At 37.6% G+C, this 22,662-nt stretch overlaps 1 protein-coding gene across 5 annotated transcripts in view; it reads right to left on the reverse strand.

The window, feature by feature from the left end:
• Positions 1–22,662, reverse strand: part of RUNX1T1 (RUNX1 partner transcriptional co-repressor 1) — a 135,234-nt gene that overhangs the window by 77,144 nt on the left and 35,428 nt on the right. Inside the window, exon 1 of one of the 5 annotated variants that reach the window (XM_037802986.1) lies at positions 19,632–19,986. The exons of the other annotated variants lie outside the window; for them this stretch is intronic. Within the exon in view, the coding sequence (XP_037658914.1) occupies positions 19,632–19,638 (7 nt within the window). The 5' untranslated portion in view covers positions 19,639–19,986. Of the gene's footprint in view, positions 1–19,631; positions 19,987–22,662 lie in introns of those variants that run through there. 5 annotated transcript variants of the gene reach the window in all.

Raw genomic sequence — 22,662 nt, forward strand, 5'->3', positions numbered from 1 at the left:
GGTTTTTAAAGATCCCTCTCAGCTGTAAAAATTTTTTGGTTTTATTATATGAAGGGAAAGTGTCAATTGCCTATGAAATGTTGACACACCAGAAAGAGTATAGATAGGTAGTTAAGAGCAGGGGAGTGAAATCAGAAGACCTTATGGAATCCTGAATCCATTTTCTAACCCAGGCAAGTTACCTGATCTTTCAGAACTTTCATTTCCTCAACTTTAAAATATGAGCGATCACAGCGACTGCCTCAGTAGGTTATTTTGAAGATTAAATAAGGAAACATACATGTGATGCACTTAAACACTGCCTGGAATATACTCAAGCACTAATAAATAGCAGCTATTACTCCAACGCTCAGAATCAGACCACATTGATAACGCACTCGCGCACACACACAGAAAGGTAAAGTAGTCATTCGCTGATTAAAAACACAACTTCCTTATAGGAGGACTATGTTCTATCTCATTATTTTAGTGCCTTAAGCTGTGTCTGTGGGATTAAAACACATGACTTAGAAAAGATTTAGCAAACAACTATATTTTCACTGAAATAGCTGGGCTCTCTCTTGTTCCTATCTCCTTGTCCCTATTTGTTCATGATCAGAGAATTCACCTGGACCTCAACTCAGCTCGCCTTTCTCTCACAGAAAGACATAGTTCTTATTTGTCATAAAGAATCATGAGGAAGTATAAGGAAGGAGGTGTTCTAAAGTAGAATTTTAATCCATACACATTTCTCAGATTTCTTTGCAAGCCTGATTGCGGAGTATCCTGTCCCCTGAAAAAAACTAAAAATTTCCAAAAGAAAAAATTTAACAATATACAAATTATTTTAAGAAATTAACACCCATTGTTGAAACTTATCTGAGAAATCCTGAAGTGTCCCCAACTAAATTTGTGAAATCCCTTCCCAAAGTGAACCACTTAATTCTTTTTCCTCTTTGAGCCCAATATTACCAACCAAGAAAAATCTACTAGAGGAGGAAAAAAACTAACTGTAATTCCATTGCATTATCACAAATTATAAGAAACCTTATAAAAGCATCTATAATTCATTCCATCTCATAAAATTTAATATACAAACACATAAAATTTTAAAATAAAAAATGAAATTTGTAGCATGACTATATATTTTTATAGTAACAAACATTTTATAGTAAAAAAGTGTTACATTAAAGAAGGTATATGAGAAAATTTTCCAGCCCTATTTTCTTTGGAATTTTGGAAAGAAACTATTATTAAAAAGCATAATATCTTAAGCTGAATTTATCCTAGAAGTTCTGTATTCTTTATCAGATAATGCTCATTTTGTTTCATACCACTGCCAATTTTTATTACCCATGATAAAAGGGGTCTGGTACAGCATAAATAAATAAATAAACGAGCAAACAAATAAATAAAACTCAGACCAGCTCATGGTAAATAATGCATCTTCTCTGCCTGCTCTCCCAAACCCTTACTGAGTAGTAAAATGAACCAACATTAACTAATTTTAAATTTATATTTTATCACTGCCCTTGTTCATTCTCTTGTACAGAAATTAATTAGTAATGATATGGGTAGCAAAAGAAGGGCAGCAGGAGAGAAAGGTCAAAATCAATTTGCTCTCTGAATAAAGAGTCAGGCTATAACTGAAAAGTTGGCAGTATTCACATTTTATGAATGAGAAAACTGACATGACAGTTGTAAAGTCAATGCCAGGCTAGGAAGCAGCACTGACACCCAAGAGGGCTCAAACCCAAGAGTTTGTGTCACAATCAGCCATTTCAAGAGGATGACAAGATGAGCACTACGAAGAGGTAGGCTGAGTAATTAGCTGCCAATAAACTCATGCTCCATAGAAGGACCCCATTTCACTTCATATACCATGTCTGCAACATACAGAAGCAGACTTTGGGTAAGCCTAATACAGTTTAGATAGAATAAATAATGGTAGTAGAAGTAGTATAGTCATCATTACCAAAAATATTTTTATTATTACTGCTGCTACTTCATCAACCATTTATTGAGAGCCAAGCATGTGTGAAACACGAGTTCATTTAGTACCCCGACAATCAGATGAGACAACCAAGGTGCAGAGAGGCTAAGCAACTAAAAGGAGGGTAGACCAAGAAATCTTTACCTGGTCTTGTTTGACTCAAAGCCCAGTCTTTTAATCGCTATTTTACCCTCCACCTAGAAACCATGCTGGTTCAACTAATTTCACTGTGATGACGCTATATACAGTACACAAGTAATAGGAGTAGTAAAATGTAGAGTATTCAGAAAGGAAAGGAGAAGGTATTCACAATTAGGATAGATGTGAGTATAGCTCTGACGGTAACTAAAAGACATATAAATGTTATCTCAAAAATATTGGAATTAAATATATGAAATTCAAAGAGAAAGAATATAAAAATTAATCTCAAAATGGGAATGCATGTACTATTAAAACAAACTGTACTACAATTGCATAGAATTTCAAGGCTTTGATAAAACACTATTCTACTATTTTTCACTGCATTACAAAATTGTCTACCCAATGATATATTCTGTATTTAGAATTTAGTTTTTTCCACTTCAGTTTATATCTCAAGACTGAGTTCCAACTGTTTGCAGGATGGCTCCTATTATGGCATGTGTCTCAAAATCAGGTAATATTCTCACCCCAAATCCAACTTCCTGTTGATTCCCTGACTGGCATCCCTATTTCCACTGAGGCACCACCAGCCTGCCAGTGAACCAAGAGCAAAAGAGCAGCAGCATGCAATTCTGCTCCCTTCTTTTCTCCCAAATTCCCAAATAATAACATTCATTCAATGAGTTTCCTTCCCATAGACTCCAAACCCTCAATGCTTTTTTCATCATCTCATGCTGATTTGGATTTCCCATGCTCAATGCCTCTTGGAATTTCTTCCTAATTAATCTCCACTCTCCTGCCTCTCAATCTCCATGTCAATCATCACCTCCACTTTATACAGACTTTCAAGTTCCTTCACAGGAGAGACCATGGGGTCTTCTCTCCTTGAAGTCCCTGCACTGCTTAGTGCAAATGCTTTCCCAGAGTCAGTACTCAAATATTTTTGGATTAGGAATTACAATTCGAGATGGTGCCTCTGCAGATGCTACAACTCACTTGGGGTAGCAACCTCACGTTAGTTAGAGAATTCAAGTGGGTCTGAGGATATTATTCAGATAACGAGAGCATGCCTATATCACACAGCAGGTCTACACCACAGCCTGGATTCCCCCAGAAGACACAAATATTTCATCCACACCTACCCACATTTCCACTCATATATCATTTCAGACCATCTGTGCCTTGAAAGAAGAATGACTTGTACCACATATTTGACTTCTTATGTGCTAGTGGATATTATGCTAACTTGTACCAAGTAAACCTATTTTGGGGGTACTAGGGAAGCTGACCTGACAGTCGTCAACATACGCACTGCTTATTCAGAGAGATGTGGAAGCAGATTCCTAATCATAGCTTATGATCATGAGACACAAAAATAATTGTTTTATTTAAATGCATGATTCATGCCAACATTTTTAATCCTACTCCAGCTTGACTATTTGTTTACCTTCAGCAAATGCCTGTTCCTCAGTACCTCATATCTAAAATGGGTTTAAAAGTAGTAAGAGCATATCAGATGCGGCCTCTCTCTCTAAGACGACTTGGCAGGTGGACTTGCTGCCCTCCCCCTACATAGGACATAACTCCCAGGATGTAAATCTCCCTGGCAACCGTGAGACAGGACTCCCAGGGATGAGCCTGGATTCAGCATCGAGGGATTGAGAAAGCCTTCTTGACCAAAATGGAGAAGAGAAATGAAACAAAATAAAGTTTCAGTGGCTGAGAGATTTCAAAAGGAGTCAAGAGAACATTCTGTAGGTTATTCTTATGCCTTATATAGATATTCCTTTTCAGTTTTTAGTGTATTAAAATAGCTAGAAGGAAATACCCAAAACTGTCAAACTGCAATCCAGTAGCCTTGATTTTGAAGACAACTGTATAACTACATAGCATATACAAGGTGACTGTGTGATTGTGAAAACCTTGTGGCTCACACTCCCTTTATCCAGGGTATGGACAGATGAGTAGAAAAATGGGGACAAAAGGTAAATGAATAAAAAGGGGAGGGGGATGGGGGATATGGGATGTTTTGGGTGTTCTTTTTTACTTTTATTTTTATTCGTTTTTTTTTTGAGTAACGAAAATGTTCAAAAATTGTGATGAATGCATAACTATATGACAACACTGTGAACAGCTGATTGCACACTTTGGATGACTGTTTCGTATGTGCACATATCTCAATAAACTGCATAACAAAAAAAAAGTACTAGAGCACAGTAATCAGGACCCAAAAAAGACTTAACAGGCAGACTTGCCTAGCACTATGAAGAAAACTGCAAGTTAAAAGACTCAACCTGCCATACAAAGAACCAGAAAACACAAACAAATTGGACTGAATACTGATGATGGTAAAATAAATAAGAACAACCATGAGGCATGATAAGGTCTGGAATGAGACACTTTAAATAGCTGATAGTACGACATCATACAGGGAAGAATGAGAACGCACAAACCGAGGATGCTGGACAGAGATTATCTGGGATGGGTGTTAAATCAGGTAGACAGGGACGTATTTACAATGGCCTAAAAAGCCCTTTGTGATGTGCCATGCACTCTCCCTGCTGTTTCTCTGAGTCTCTTCTCTGAGTACTCTTCCATCCCCTCACGGCTTTAACCCAGCCATGCTGGCCTCCTTTCTGGTCCTCAGATGAGGCAGGTCACAGGCCAGCCTGTTTTGTTTTCTCTCTCTGGGAGGCTCTTCCCCCAGAGAGCCAGAGGGCTTCCTTCCTCACCACTCTCAAATCTTTGCTCCAATGTCCTTTCTCAGAGGCCTACTTCAACCACCCAAGCTAAAACTGCAACCTCACCTTCTGCCCCATCCCCTAAGGACCCTCTTATTCTGTCTTTTTTCATGATAATTAACAACTAACATTCCCATCATTTACCATCTATTGTCTGACCCCTCTCTAACCCCTGTCCCCACCCCTGCAAACACAAACACTAGAATGAAAGTTCAGTGAGTGCATGGAATTTTATCTGCTTTATTCACTGACTCATCCCCAGTGGCTAAAAAAGGATGTAGCATATATTAGGAGCTCAATAAATATTTGCTGAATGAGTGACTAAATGAATATGTGACCCATAGACCTGTCATAATTGAGCTACAGGGTGGTTTCTGAGACTCCCATCACGCATATTTCATGTAGGACACTGTACTAAACACTATGGTTTAAAAAGGGGCATAAAAGACAGTATTTGACCTCAAACAATTTATTCCAAATTGTCTCATAGGTTAATTAGGCCAAAGGATACCACATCCATTTTACTATCTGTCCATTTTGCTCCAACATCTTCTGCATACCTGCCTAGATGCAAAAGTTATCAAAGGAAAGGAAACATATCAAGGATCTAAGTGCTGAGCAGTTTCTGAGTAGTCTTTTAAGCAAAACTCCCACATAATGCTTTTAAATAAGAATATATTGCCCAGATCATCAAGAAGGACCAGTAAAAGTATGTAACCTTTGTATGTTCAATAATATGTGCTAAATTATAAAAATGTTGCCAAATGTTCAGCTCACCAAACACACCAATTCAACTATTTTCAAAAAAACACTTAACTTTACATGTAAACATTTAAATTAATATTGATTGTTTAAATGAGCACCCAATACAGTTTTTCAGACCTTTAAGGATTTCTGATTTCATCCAAATGTATGAGGTTTCAGTTAATAATGTCTAGGCGTCGACCTCCTCAATTTTAAGTTGGGGGGGGAAAGTCTTATGGATCATTATTAAAACACTGTGTTTATAAAATGATTTTAAAATGACTAATGCTTGTTATGTTATTTAAATCCTAAAAATACAATGACAACCTTTGTGATAAGGCCTATTATGTTTAAAAAAAAAAAAAAAATGATCACACATTCTATACCCAGCCTGTTCTTTCAAAGGTGAGATGTTCATTTTATGTAAGTAGAGTATGTCTACTATGTCTTTAAATATGTTTTAAGGAAACAATTGTTGAGGAGGTGGCGGAGAGCCGACTATTGGAAACTGAAATACATGTGAGAGAAACTGGTCAACACAAAGGCCACGCTTGCAAAGTAAATAAAATTGAAAGTAATCACATATTGGCTATCATCCAAATATGATCATTCTACTCAGTGGGCAAAAGAAGAGAAATCTAGCAATGTAGTTTGCAAGATTGCATCATCCAACCCAAACTAGGCTTCACTGTACCCAAGCCAGATGTCACTAAACTGTGCAGGTTTCTATGGGTGGGGCCTGCATACATCAATGAACGTACCTGTCTCCCCTGCATGTCCTGGTGGTTCACTTTTCTCTCTTTCTAGAGGAAAACAAATACCATGTAAAAGTCTGTATTTGTGGCATCATGTAGGGATGAATGAAAATGTACACAGGAAGCTGGAATGTATCTGGGATGCCTACAAAGTTTCAAATGCAGCCCCTTCTCAGAACTAGCTCCTCTGAATTATCCCCAAGTCTTGCAAATCTATCACTTCTGAAAGATGCTGTTGTTAAGAATCCAACTGGAGTTTACCCTGGGTGGATAACTAAAGAAAATGATGTACCTTTAGAGCCAAAAGCCAGCTGCTTTAATCTGAATAGATCCCTCCCCCAACCTTTTATAGCCATTCTACCTTTACTTTTTATTACATTGCAGCAAGAATTCAGCAGCAACAAAAGTGCCTCCTCTCACACAACATGCAGATGTTCACAGCTCTGTACAGTTCTGCAGGACATCAAGAAACATTTCAAGAATCTAAGTGCTGACTAAACTTGCCTAAATTACCCACACCACCTCCTCCTCCACATCCCTTAAGCATTATTTGTTTTCCTGAATGCTTTGGGGGTAAAATACAAAAAGTAGTCTACTGACTAGGGAGACAAGGAACCTCTAGCCAAAAACAAATACATAATTGTAAAAGTAGGGCACTAGTTTAAGGATAACTCAGCCAACCTATACACATTCAATAAGTTATGTCCAAGACAACAGTAACATAGAACTTTCAGATATCCAACCCCCTAGCAACATCCATCCTACCTACAATCCCTGAAATCTTCTAAAGAGAGTTTGGAGAGCTAAACTACTTCACAGGCTAACTGAAAATAGTTGAAAGCTTGTTCCTTGAAATTAAGTACATAATCCATGCATAAACTAAGGAACTTATGTTCTCCATTTGAACGCATTAAAAAAAATTCTAGGCACCTAAATAAAGTTACTGTTTTATGACTTACAACTCTTTTTTGTAACATCTTTCACATAAATGCAACTGTCATTCCAAATTTATAAGACAGTTGGCTTTTTCATGTTAAAAACTTCTCAAAAAAAGAGAAAGAAATAAAGAAATATAGGTATATGTAAATATAAAGTAAATGATAAGAATGTTACTTATAAAAAGTTTTCAAATTCACTGAGATACATTTTGGATGCGAGGAAACCTGCACCACGCATCCCCCCCCACACACACAAAAAAAATCCCAGGTTATTTCCCTGGGCATGGCTTCTGCATTAAATTCCTTGATTTTTCTTTCTTAGGTAATTCTAGATCAAGAGCAACAGATTGCAGATGTGGAGCACTGCTCTGCATGGCAATATTTTAGCAGTGTTTTATTAAGAACATAAGAGTACCAGAGAAAAGAAATTTCCAACAAGGTGCTGTCAACTGTTTGAATATTCCTCAAAACCACCCCAAATGTTGTATTACGATGGGTGTGTCATGATAGAACAGGCACCTGCTAGGAACCAGGCGCTGCTGGGTCTAATGAACTATCTCACTTTGTTCTCATGACAACACCATGGTTTTAGGTATTAATGTTCCCTTTCAACAGATGAGAAGACATACTTGCTAAAAAAAGAAATATTTGCACTAAGTAAAACATCTAGCAAAGGGCAAGGGCAGAAATCTGACAGACATTTGTCTGACTCTAAAACCCACGCTAATTCCAATTCAACTCTGTGTACCACTGGATTTAAAGGCTCATTTCTTTCCCTCAAATGGGTTATTTAGTGCCTACTAAGTGCAAGACACATAGCTCAAATGATCCACCCTAACCCTCTGATGACTTCCAGGGACACTGAGATAAAATCCCAACTCCAAGCGATGGGCTGGCCCCTGAACCTGGCTTAGACCACCCTGACCCTTGGAAATGCCAATTCTGTTCCCACCTCAGGACTTCCGCACTCTGTGATGAATCAGGTCTCATCAAAAATCTCACCCTCCTTAAAAGTGCCTTCCCTGACAATCAAACCTAAGTGAGCTCCCCTAAACACCTATGCAGAGCCCCTGTCTAGCCTGTTTTTTTTAATTGTACTTCTCCCTATCAGAAATGATCTTGCCCATGTATCTGTTTCTTTGTTCATGTCTCCTCCCCAGATGGAAAGCCCCGAGAGGAGGGAGTCCCCAGTCTTGCTCACTACTGATGTCCCAGCACCGGTAACACTGTCAGACCCACAGTGTGAGTGTAATAAATAAATCATTATTAAATTGATGCCACAGAGACACATAGATAATTAGATGCATGCCTGGCCCTCAAAAAGGTACAATCTGTAAGGACAACTATAAACAATTCGATGATAATGCTTTAAGTGTCTTATATGAAATAATAACAAAGTATTATATGGTTTCAAAACGGAAATTTGAAAAAAAACCATATACCAATGTAATTTTAAAAACAACTTAAAATTCATCAAGAAAAAAAAGGAGGGAAGAAGATAGATTAACGGAGGAATAGGAGGGAACACATACACACTCACTCACTCATGTTATTCCTCAGAGCGGAAATGCTCAGTTCAGTCACGGCTTAGAAGATATAAACATCATTGAAATTCAAAAGCAGTTCTGAAAGAGAGGATGCCTCAATTGGTATGCAAGGGATGTTTCCTCCCCCTGAATACATTATGAACTTGCAGCATGCTAATATGCCATGCTATCATAAGCACCAGATGGGGCAGTAGGCAGTACATGTCCCATCAAACCTCAAGAAGATGTATTAATGTTCATGCTCTTTAAAAAAAAAAAAATCCTTTGCCTATGTCCCTAGACTTCCACATTTCTTAGCATTCAGTCACTTTCTCTCAAAGCACAGTCCTCCAGGGCTGCTCCTCTTCACCAGATGGTGCCAGGAATCATTTCAATCTATTTTATCACAGGAGGCAAAGGCCACAAAGCGTGTCAGACTACGCTTACTGAAGACCTACAGAGCACAAAGGAGAACAGCAGAAGATACACGAGACGTAAGAAATAAATCTTCACAGCACGACTGATGAAATCCTTTTTAATTACACTGAACCCTTCTTTATACTAATCAGAGAAAAATGAAAGGAAAACTTTTATATACCTAAACTTTCAAGATTACCTGATATTATTGTGAAATGAAGGACCACCTAAATATTTTCTAAAGAGAATCAGTTAACTCATAAAATTATGAGTAATAGGAAGATGGCCTCAAGATGAGGCAAAGGGCATGATAAGGCACCTGGCTACAATGAAAGAGACTCATTTGTGTAAAAGGAACTATCAGGACAAACTAACATCCCAGATCCTGGTCAAAATGCAACCTCTCTTAACTACCTGCAGTCATTTTAGCTGTGGGCATCTGAAAATGTTATCAGAAACCAAAGCTCTGAACAAATATATTATTCATAATTTCTTAGATGTTATTTTTAACTGCATCATTTAAAATAAATTACCTTGATCTCCATTTATCTAGGACCTTCGCTGGCTTATTTATGACCAAAAAAGTGGTGTTTTCTCCAGAATAAATAAGGAAACAAAATATATATATAATTTACAACAGTGGTCCTCAAACTTGAACATGCTTCAGAACCACGCAGGTCCCACCCTTGGAGTTTCTGATTCAATGAACCTCCGGGGAGGCAGAAAATTTGCATTTTGAACGGGTTCCCAGGTGATGCGGGCCTACTTTGAGATTTTATCTACGCCATTCTGTACCATGTTTCCAGAGTGCTTAAGTGATCCCATGAAAGTCTTTAATCTGTGCAGAACACATCAGTAGCATCCTTGTAAAAAATAAAGCTAGTGAGTCAATAAGCTAAACTGACCTCCCTAGAATTTTTAAAGGCAATTATTAAGAGAAATAATTACAAAATATTTGTCAAATTAGCAAAGTATACTATGTTATGGTAGTCTCTGAACTCAAGACTTACTCTACTCCATCTAAAAGATCCAATGTGCATATAGAAACAAATATAAGACAGCAAAAATATTAAAGAAAATAGCATTAAAACAAGAAACCATGTTTTCCAAGAAAATATATTATTAAGCACCAAATGAATCATCCTAGCAGTCTTTCTAGAATCATTAAGATATCGGCCTATCAAATTGCTACTTGTCTAGAATTATAGGTAGGAACAAACTGTTGGCTGAATTTACTATGTAACTGAAAAGATGGAACCTTTTTGCTATTATTTTTCTTTTGCTAAAATCTTACGAAATATATCTGGTAGAAGACTGAAACCTTATACCCATCCTCCACTGAAAGAAGGCCAAATGAATTGAAAGACTTAGGTAGTGGGAGAGCTAATTTCCCCAAATACTACACAGAACTGTTGGTAGCCCTTGACATTCTTTCTAACTGCAGTAATTATAACATCATAAAGTTTTTTAGGTATTATATGTTGTATTATACTTCCAAAAATATGATCATGATAAATTATCAGACATATAAATACATGCAAGTTTAACTATTATACACGTAGCCACCAATAAAGCCATGACAAAATAATAAATTGACTTTTTCCTTAAATCCCAAATGATCGATTCTTAAATATCATTTACCAAGAAAATTTTATAAAATTCACTTCTTGAATGTTTTCCTTCATAATTGACATGTTTTATGTGATATTTCTTTCCTTTAAAATCTCTGTGAACCCCAGCCCACCTCTCATCCACTCACACATTCATTAAGCAAACATCTGTTATCTCACAGGTAGCCTGAACAGGAATTATTAGAACTAGGAAATCAAGATCTTAATGTAAATGGGTAGCTTTATCAAGGAGAGTTGATGATACTCAAAATACCTACCTTAAACAATGCAGAAAACAGTCTGTCTTGGAATAACTCAGAACTAAAGTAAAAGGTAATAGAGAATTCAGCTCTCTAGCAACATCATCTACCAAGAGACCAGAAAATCAGAAACAGGCAGGAAAGCCTCTGAGTAACCTAAACTGATGCCACACATTAAAACTGCCATTTATTAAAACCTGAATGAAACCAAGAGGGGCATCTGAGACTCTCACTTAAGCATGAACATCGTTATTTTGTTGACCATTCTAAGCTTGGCTTCTGGTTTCCAAGCTGACAAAGCACTGGAATGGGTAAAGAAAGGGAGGGCATACTAACAGAGAAGGGTGGGGTTCAAGGGTGAGGGAGAGCCCTTAGAAAGAGAAACTCCTATCTAACATAGACAAAACCCAGAAAATCCCAACATAAACAAAACTCACCATGCACAACAGTCTAGATCTGTTTTGTGCGAGGTCAGACACTGAACCTTATTTTTTAAGCCTGGAGAGCATGGCTGCCGGCCTTTAATAGCCCCTCACGTATGCACTCTGCTTTACAGGGACACACAGCCCATTTATAGTCATTATTGCCACAGTCCTGTGAGGGAAAGTAGGTAGAATAATTGTCTCTACTTCAAGAAAAACAAGGTGACACTCAGATGACAGTAGAGTGACTTGTTCCTGGTCCCAGCAGGTGGAAGAAACTTGATTCGCACCCAGGAGTCAACAGTCTCAAAGCTCTGTCATTTCTAATAGATGGCCTCATCAATACAATTTTTCATAATATAAACCCAAATCCTAATAGAGAAACATGTTCAAGGGTATAGCTAAGTATGAAAACCACAGCCATTCAAAAAAATGAGTAATAAAAACAAAAATTTTAAACAAATGAACCATAGCAACTTCATGGTTCCAAAGAATACTCTTCGATTGTCTGGAAAAGACTACAGATTGGCTCAATTCTTCAAAACGTACTGGCAAAAGATTCGTTATCTTTACATTGCTATAACACCAAATGCTTTAACTGCGTTTGACTGCCATGTAGATGAAGATGAAAAACAAATGTAAAGACTTTCATCTAGGTAGCAAATCACCAGCTACATAATATCAACAACTGCCTATCAATTAAGTTCGGGGTACCAGAAAGACTCTGGAATTGTACAAATTGGAAAAGGTTTTGAAGGTCTGATCACATCCATTTACCAATTTATTTTATTTTATTGATTGATTGATCGCCATTTCATGCTTAGCAAGCAAACCCTAGTGAATTCTGGGTAATTAAGAAGTTTTATTTTGCCTCTAATTTCTATCACTTTTTTTTAATAAACCAAAGATTAGGAATATTTTGAGAAGTTTAGGAGAAAATGAACATTGAATACAAAGTTGAAAAAATATTTTCTAAGGACAAAAATCTTCATTTTAATTCCTCTTAATAATTTTCCAGTCTCCAAGTTATACAAACATAACTAATGCAAGAGTAGAGGGAAAGAAGAAAACAAACACCAACAGGCTTTCTAATGAAGTGTTTCTGTAAATGCTGAGTATACGGTTCAGACACAACAATGACAGAGGAAAGGATGCTCACTTCTACTCAGAAAATGTCAGAACCAAGCAAGGCCTTTTCTTCATTCCAGTCACATCCTTGTCAGGACACATGTTAAAAAGCGGTACAAATGCAATATATAAATTGTTACCTCAGGTCTATCAAATTTTATTATTTCTCAAATTTTATTATTTATTTTCCCTCCAATAACTTGAGAATCATTAAAGCAAACAAGTCTTGAGGAAGGCAGTGCAGTTAAATCAAGCAAAGTTCAAATGTAAAATATGATATGCTCAGAAGCACAGGAACTGTCTTTCTCAAAGTTTTGAATACTTTAGCACCTCAACAAAATAATCCCAGATTCTTAAGAATGGTCTGTTTATTTTGTCAAAATCTTTAAGACTCTTGTTAAAACCACAAACACTTGGTAAACACACCCTCTAGTACCCTTCTTCCTAAAGTGCATTTCTCCTTAACTAATTGCATAGCTCTTTAGGCCAAACTCTTCGGTATCATGTTCTCATAGGTACTTTCAAAATTATTTTCTTGCATGAGCAGCAAGTGCTCTATGTCATGTTAATAAACCACACAGAATTAAAGAATCCCTCTAATATAATGAGCCTGTTTACAGGCTACACTTATCATTTAGCCTCCAAAAGGGAAATGTGGGAAACAGAAGTGAAGCTCTTCTAGAGAAAGCATCTGAAGCATCCAACAATCTTAAAAAAATTATTGTTTTTGAGGGGGGTAAGGGAGTGGGAGAGTGGTTTCCTATATTACACACATCTGAAAACAGCATGCCTGTATGCCTAGGAGTTCCTGGGGCAGAACCATGGATATGGACACCCAGCAGTTATCACCAACGAGACCAGATTTTTTTTAATCTACACAATTTTTAACAATTTTGTCTAACAAGGTATTTACTATTGCTTTCCAATTCTCTACAAATCCAAAACACAGAAAATCATCCATCTGAGCTTCTGATCAACAAAAGCCAGTTTGTCTTATCACCAAGAAAGGTGATTAACAGAACCAACAGTATACACGTGCACTACATACACACACAGAGATCTGTTAAAAGGAATGGTCTCACACAACTGTGGTGGTGTAGGGCTGGCATACCTGAATCCTTTAGGGCAGGTCAGAGGCTGGAGACTCTGGAAAGAGTGTTGCTGAGATCTTGAGTCCCAATTCCTTGGGCTGGAAACCCAGCAAGGGATGGGGGGTGGGGGTAGTCTTGAGATAGAATACCTTCTTCTTCCTGGAATCCTCAATTCTTTGCATATAAAGTCTCCAACTGATTGGATGAGGCCCACCCATATTCTGAAGGGTCATCTCCTTTATTTAAAGTCAACTGCTTGTAGAGGCTAATCCCATCTATAAAATACCTCCACAGCAACATCTAAGCCAGTGTTTGACCAAACAACTGGACAGGGTAACCTGGCCAAGGCGACACATGAGAGTAATCATCATAGTGTTTTAGTTAACTGGTGCAGCTTTATTAGGCAGTAAATTTATGATTTCTATCAGGCTTCTGAAAACAATGGCATTAGCTCCCTTAGGCCTGTTAGCCTCACTGCACCCTCTTAAGAGAATTAGGAGTATACAGAGAAATGTAACCCACCTTAACCTGCTTTATCCAAGATCATTCTTGATGATTAAGACTAACGCTTTTCCATTTTTCTCTTCCAGCAAAGAGAACAACTCTACTTCTATGCTGCTCTCATTCAAATTAAAACATTTCGTTTAAATGTTTCCATCTAGCCTCCATTTCAAAATAGCCTCATCAAGCCATAATATAACCACCTCCCTCAAGAAGAAAAGAAGGAAAAAAGGAATCCAGCAGACAGACCCAGGAATCCCATCTCTACAATTTCACAATATCTATGTGACCTTGGGAAAACTGTTAATCTATCTTCAGCTTTCAAATTTATCATGTGGTGACAGAAACACTTACTCTGCAGAGCTGTAGTGAAAATTTGAGAGAAAGTATATAAAGTGCCTAGCCCGGGGCCTGGCACACACAGGCTTTCGATAAAATGGCTGCTCTTAGTATACCATCAGAGATTTAATTCCATTCAGAGACGGCAATTATATATTCCCTCTGAGGTTAAGAGGATTTCCTGATTCCTTTGATTGGAACTCTATGGGTTGAAAAACATAATTAAGCTAGACATTCTCAGAAAGTACATTTACATTAATATTAATTAATGCAAACAGCTGTTTGAGAAAGCCAGCCAGATAAACCTGCTTCTTGGTCAGGTGTGAAATCCTATTGTTCTCAAGTTATGAGTCATTTAAGTTAATGACTTATTCCACTAGATATGGTTAGCTATCAAGAGCCGCAACTGTACACAAAGAAACTGCTTTCAAGAAATCCTATACCCACTGCTACACACAGAAATTAAAATTTAACAAAACAAAAATGAATGGCCTATTTGTAATATAAGAACAACTAACTAAAAAATATCAAGTTACATGAACTGAGATACATTATGGGGCAACTAGGAAACTGGGCACTTTCTAATAAGCATTAGATCGCCTATTGCCCGCTCCTTCCCCTATGCCGTTGACTGGTAATCCAGTTAGGTATCTCATCCCTGGGTGTCTCTGGCCTATCTCCTCCTGCATCCTCCTTCTTATCACCAGATACCATAATTACTATTTACTTCTCTGCCTGGAGCATAGAACTCCAAACTCCTTGAGGTCATGGAGGGACTTAGTCATTGTTTCTGGTACCTGGCTCATTTTCAACAACCTACAAACGTCTACTACTTGAATTTTCTTATTACAGTAGCCTTTTGCTTGTCGTAGCCTTACATTATTTGTTATGCGTCATACTCTGCTAATGAACCATATTTAGGTTCCCTCATTTCCAAACAGTTATAAGATAGATTTGATGGGATACATGCCGCAGGCCAAGTGATCACTGTTACAGTATTGTCTCCCACATGACTCCACAATCCTAGTATACAGGAGGGGAGAAAGCATATGGCAGGAATAATCTAGGGTTGACAATACAAGACAATAAAGTAAGACTGACACCAATATGTTAATATGATTTAATGTGTATTTAAGATTTAGAAGCAGTATGGTAAAAAAAGAGTATGAGCTGAGAGAATTGTCTCACTTTAATAAACCACTTCAGCAAGTTGCTCAAGCTCTATAAGCCTCAGTTTCAACATCTGTAAACTTAAGAAGCTTGCACGATATACTTCCCAGCTCTAAAACATGTGTTCCTCTGATGATTCAAAGGCTGTTCAAAATATAATTAGAGCATTTCTTTGCAAACATCAATCATCAGTGTAGTGATGATGGCTAAAAAATATTCCTAGGTAATATAATGCCCACTAAGCAAATGCTTACTCTAAAAAATAAAAATAAACGATTAGTTGTTGTCTCATGGAAACTTCAGAAATTATAACCACCCCCCAAAAGAGATTAAGCATGTATCTTTTTCAATAGACCATTAAGTGCACACAATGATGTCTCGTAAAAGTGTCCCAGTATTATTTAAAATATATATAACTAAGAGGCCAAATACTCAGAAACATTAACAGAAAAGAATTTGAAAAGAAAACAGGATAGGGTGCTCGAGTTTGAAGGGAAGTCCAAACTTCTAAATTTCAGCTACAAAAAAGTAAAGTCTGCACAACCTACATTTATAATTGGGTATTTACAGCTTATATAAGCTTTCTTTTAATAGTTGGCAAGAGGCTATAACAGCAGAGTTAGCCCAACACAATGACAAAACAACTTGTACGGTTAAATAGTACAATGAATGGACTGTTGTGTTTTTTGTTCTTATATAATGACATTTAGATGCATCTAGTAAAAAAAAAAAAAAAGCCAGGTGCATCATCCAAATGTTCAGATATGAGGGACACTAACCGTTGCCGGTCCATGGTAATTTCATTTGTTTTTTACGCAAATCATCACTTGCAAGCATTAATGTTAAAAACAGAAAAAACAGTCAAATACACAGTGGCTATAAATGCCAAATCAATTTTCAGCAGATAATAAAGTCCATGTTTTACAATCAGCAATGCACTGTTTTACTACCCAAAAATGTAAGCTAATAATATATAGCTCTACTAAATGGAAAATGCAGATATGCTGTTAAAAACGGGCTGGCTGTGAGAAGATGGATCATTTCTGCAGGGACCTTCTTAAAGCTATGTGTAAGTGTTTTGAAAATATCACATGATGTGGCCATGTGTTAAAAATTACAGCCAGTTAAGTTCTCTGCTAAGAAAAATATGTGGGCAATTTATGAAATGCACTCCAGGATGGAGATGTCTTAAGTAAAACCAGATTTTAAAAACAAACCCTTTCTTTTTTTTTTTTTTTTGGAAACTTGAACTTAAAAAAGTTCCAGGCACATCTGGAGAACAGGACCATTGAGAAAGGGTGGTCTGACCTAATGCTAGCCATCTTCTGAAAGAACAGCACTATTTCTGGGCTACAGGGACCATGCTCACTTATTGTCCTTTTAAGGAAACAGTCCTGAAAGCATTCTGCAGGTCTACATATGTTCTTTGATAATATTATCCAAAGACTGATCAAAATATAAACCTTTTAGAAATCTTGGAGTCACCTCCTCCTGAAAACAATATAATGCCCAAGATCTCCCAGCTTTTTCATAACAAAACATTTTCCTTAAACACAAGGATCAAGTTGTTACAAATGTGACAGGCAGTGAAATGACATTTCCTACATTAAGTTAAATAATTTAAAATAGTTTAATCTATTCCATTAAAGCATGTGTGGCCTCCTTTGACTTTTTATAGCCCATTTTGTGATAGTTTCTCCTGTCAACAGCTAAAATGTACTTTCTTAAACCAAAATAGTTTTAGAAACCCCTAAATTAATGTTTCCTATCTACCCACCTCCCAAGATTGGTATGTCTTTGAATAAGTTCCATTTATGCACCGCTGTTTACAGGGATCCCCATCATTATGAAAACGGAATTGTTACATCAAGTTTGAGGAATCAGTTCTGACACTTGAACTATCAAAAAAATTAAAGTTCATATAAAAATATGTAATCAAATTTAAAAATAGTAACAATCAGATTACACATAATGTCTTATGTAAAAATATTAAATCTGCCCCAAACAGCTAATGTTTATGGGCTACAATATGCTAAAAACATATTAAGAGATAGTCCATCCTAGAGTAGAATTTAAAAAGTGCAGATGGGTGTCAAAAATAGCCAAGTATCAGATCTGCTCAAGTATCACCATTCTGGCACATGCTCCTAGTCACAGCTGTTAATATATTCTCTGTATCCAAGTACAAGGTTTTCTAACACAGTTGATGAGGGAAAGAGAGAGAGAAACACTGCCCACACTCCAGGCTACCACTTTAGAACCATGCAGATATTAAAAGACTTAGTGTTAAACACAAACTTACCAAGCATTCTAAAACCTTAAATATAGTTCAATGCATTTTAACTAAGGATGCACTGAAGATTATTTTAAAATCTTGTAATCAATTAGGGATAGCAAGGCTCCTAACTAATCTCCTTTGGCTATTATCATTCACAAATAGCTTTGGTTTACTGAGGGGTTTTCTTTTACCACAATAAGATGAAGACTCTTCAAAATGCTGATAAATCAGATCATTTAACACATATTTATTGAGAGTATAAAGACGAAGATTTAAATTATGACAAAAATCAGATGAAAAAATGCTATCATATTCTGGTGAAATAATAATAATAAAAGCCACACAGGCACTTTTCACACCAACTTCACATCATGTACCTAATGCACATTACATCTTTAGGTTGCATGGTGCATATCAATCAAGATGATAGCTTCGAGTTAAAATGACCTTTCAAAGACCTCAGTCATTGTCTTTTCGCAAATTGATTTTTCCCATATTTCAACTACACACATGCCTAGCCTACTGAGCTAATGAAAAAGTCCAATTCTGCCACAAATGCATCCTCTCTGCACATACAACAACGATGAGGACAACGAGATGCATCCCAAAGAGAAAAATATTCCTCAAACAACTGGCAATACCTACACACAACTGTGGCTGCAGAAAACTGGCAGATAATGTTTCAAAACACCATCTGTGAGGTGTACAAACTCCGTGACCAAGCACAGGCTCTTCTGCCTGTCCTACCCAAATAATCCACGGGAATCAGCCAGCTGGAGGATCTCTATCTGCCCTCTTTTATCTGGAGACAGGCTGCTTAAATTAGGCACAGGGCAATGCAGACAGTTCTTGAGAACGGCAGACACAACCCTTTCCCCAGTCAGGCTTCTCCCAGAAAACTCAGGCTCTCCCAGGCTTCTCCATGAGCGGAGCTTTCCCTGGCAGCAACAGCAGAAACACTCCAGGCTCCAAGGATACTATTTTTCAGAGGAAAATGACAAACATTAAATTCCCAGGGCCACAAGAACTTCACTAACTCAGCGGATTTTTTTTTAATTAACCAATTTCAATTACTGGCCTGATGACATCCAAGGACTGTGAATTAGGACAAGACTGAAATTATTTGTTGTTCAAAAGCTTCCTTCACTTTCTCTGACATAAACAGCTTTTTAAAGAGATCTCATCCCAGGATGTCGCCATGATCTGAAAACTCTCTCCACAGATGAAATTTCCATAACACAAGGAACAGATGACATAGTCATGAAATCCAGAACAAGAAACACTACTTCCTCTCACTTGAACTGAACCCCTCCAGGACATTGCTCTGGCAAACTTGGGTGGCTAGACTTCCTCTCAGCCTTTAAAACACACCTCCCAAAACTTAAAACCAAGGGCTCTGTACCCTGTACCCCGCACAGATCCTGATGACCCTTTCTCCCACCTTCCACATCTCACCTTTGTCACCCCCAGCCTCTTCCTGCCCACATAAATACAGCGCACTGCTGGGCAGAAAGTATTTCCCACGCACGGTAAAAAAAAAAAAAAGTAAGCTTTCTCCCTGTAGAAATCGGAGAGAATAGAGAACAGCGTTAACTCACCAGGCATCCTTGGATCCAGCGTACCACGCTGGAAGTGGCTCTCTCCTAAAAGCAAGCACGTTCCGGGCTCATGCCTCCTGTTCTGGAATGAGCGCCGGCAGAGAGAGGAGAGCCGTCAGAAGGGGCTGGGGCGGCATCGCCGGAGGCAGGGTGCTGGGCGCGTGCGCCTGCCAGGCAGAGACAGATGGAGAGCTGACACTCCGGATTGCACTTGGAGCCGAAATGCGGATGATGACAGGAGCACATGTGGCCTTGAACCCAGCCCTGTCTCTTCAGGCAGAACAATGACAGGGATGTGTGTGCAAAGTATCACAATCCCTACAACCCTTAACCAGCCTCTACTTCTCTCTGGAAGTTCCAGAAAGTAAAACGCGGAAAGATAAGCTAAACGCTGCATAATTCGTTCCGCACCCCACCCCACCCCCACCCCGTTAAAAGTTAACCCCTATTTTGCCAAAAGAATGAAAGGTAGACCTGACACCCCCCCACTGCTCAAAATGAAGGGCTTTCCTTCTTCTTTCTATTTTAGCAGTCATAATTGGGAGCTATATTAAAAAAAAAAAAAAAACATAGACACAAACCTCAAAGCCTGTTTATTCAACTGGAAACTCAAAAGAGTATAAAAGCATTTTTATAAGATTTTGTTCATTAATATGCCAGATTATCATATTGGGCAGTGTATCAGAATCATTCCTTTTGTCAGCTTCTCAGTACTATGTGCAAAATAGATCACTTTTTAGAAGCAGAAGCAGAAGCAGACCACTTTTATTTTACTAGACTGCTTTTAACCTCCTGGGTTTCCAGCATTGATATGCTCCAAACATTTTCAGCTTACTCTCCTCTACCTGGCATAGAGATCCATGGGAGATGAAAACAAAATCTTCACTGTAAAGCCTTTTCAAAAGCTGAACAATCATGTCCTCCTGATTTCTGATTTTTTTTTTTTTTTTTGCACACCCTTAAATGTTTATCCTTCCCGTGAATAACACATACCCAACCAGGTTCAATGGACTCTTCCCTATTAGGCTTTAATGGACACCATGATATATAAAACTACAAGCCTTTGTTGTAGTGCTTTATCTAAAGCTGGCTATTTTCCTCTCAGCAGTCCCTCTTTAGTCCTTTGTAAAACACCCTTGCCTCCTAGGAGAAACATACGCCTGCCTGCCTTGCACACCTTTTCTAAACACACAAAAATGCCAGGCAGAAGGAAAATACTTCTAAAACTCTTCCTCATTTAACACTTGCAAATCTTTCCTAGGTCTGTGTGTGTTTGTTTTTACAACAGGGCACATGATGAGACAGATCCCTCAGGCTTTACCTTTCCCAAGTATGTTCAATCCACTATAAACACAGAAACAATCCACTCAGGAGCCTCTGCCCAGCCTGCCACCTCCTTGAATATGACAAGCAGAGCACCCCTTTAACTCTTGCTATCCCTTTACAGTCTCCAACATGTCCTTTGCTTATTCTACACTTACCCATTTGCTTTTTAGCCCTTGTCAGATTGATTTTCTTTTCCCTATTTGCTGCCTCAAAGAAATGATTAAAAAAAAAAAAAACTATCTGAAAACAGAAGCAGTGACTGACTTCTACCTACTCACTCTTCCTACATTTCTCCCCCAAGACTGCATACAGCCTGTTTCAGAGCACACCCACATACACATACACATCTTGCACTAACTAAAAATAAATCATCTTTGATAAACAGAGTCAATCAATAAGAACTTCTACAGCTCCTAAATACTGTACCCAAGAAGCACTGCTTCATCTAGTGAACCCCTCAAAAATCCATCACTGTCAGAGACAACTTGTAAAAAGACTACAATTCATAATGATCACTCTCTTCTGTCACTAATAGTATACTGCACCCTATTTATGAAGCCAATCTTTTTGTTCATCTTAGTTAGATGTCACTGGTAATGAGGTTCTGTGTAATGGATTTCAGTACAGTTAAGCACCAAGCTCAAACATTCTTATGACAGAAAGCTTTATAGCAGGCATGAGTGTGATAATCGATTAAGTTTTGCTATAAGGGACTTTATGGAATCCAGTATCCTAAATCTGTAGATTTTAATTTTTAAAGAGTATTTTTTAAAAAGGCACTCAATGCTACATATTGTTTTTTTTTTTTTTAATACTATACCTAGGTTAGGAAGAAAACACTTTCACAGTGGGAAACCCAACCTTTCATCAAAATGCATGGTGAATCACTTCTAAAACAGAAAATCATATGACAAAACTGCAATACACTTTAAGAAAACAGGATGATACTCGGTTTTAAAACTAGGTCTTAATATCAATACATTGCAAGTCCCTAAACCACAGCCCAGAAAATTGAACTTCCATATGCTGTGTCATTATGTATCTTTTCTATGTGTAAAAAGGCTTTTTAAGCTGTTATCTGACTACAGTAATTGCCACTTTAAATTGATCCACGTCAACAAAACCTGGATCCCTGGAGAGTCTCACCTAGAAGTCTGATTGCACAAAGGGCCTAACTGAACGTGTGTGCATCTGAGACTAGCTCAGCATTTTCTCAAGGAACCAGTTTCCTCCTATTATTTAATCCATTGAGGCAAGCAAAGCAGCATTCCCATTTGGCAATTCTCTCTGAATAGGGAACCCTGGATACGTAGTTCTATACAGTTACTTATACAGAAATAACTTTCCCCTTTAATAAAAAAGAAAGAGTATACAGAGCCAAGAGCTCCAGCATCCAAACTGGATAATAAAAATAGAGAATCAATACCATGATGAATGCATTTATGTAGGTGAATGAAAAAAAAAAGAAAACCCATTGCAAAAGTTTCCTCCAGTATAAAGCAATGTCCTGAATCATCGTTATGAAACATGCTTTATAAAATTAAAATCTATCCAAAACAATAACAAAGATTACATTACTGACCAATTAAATACTTCCTCAGGAGAGCTATGTCAGTTAATGCTTGTCTTTTAATTAAGAACAGAGCATTTTTAAGGCAATTTTAAAAAGAATGTTTAAATAACCACTTTCCATAATGGTAAATAT

This window comes from Choloepus didactylus, chromosome 14 (assembly GCF_015220235.1).
Source record: "Choloepus didactylus isolate mChoDid1 chromosome 14, mChoDid1.pri, whole genome shotgun sequence".
NCBI lineage: Eukaryota > Metazoa > Chordata > Mammalia > Pilosa > Megalonychidae > Choloepus > Choloepus didactylus.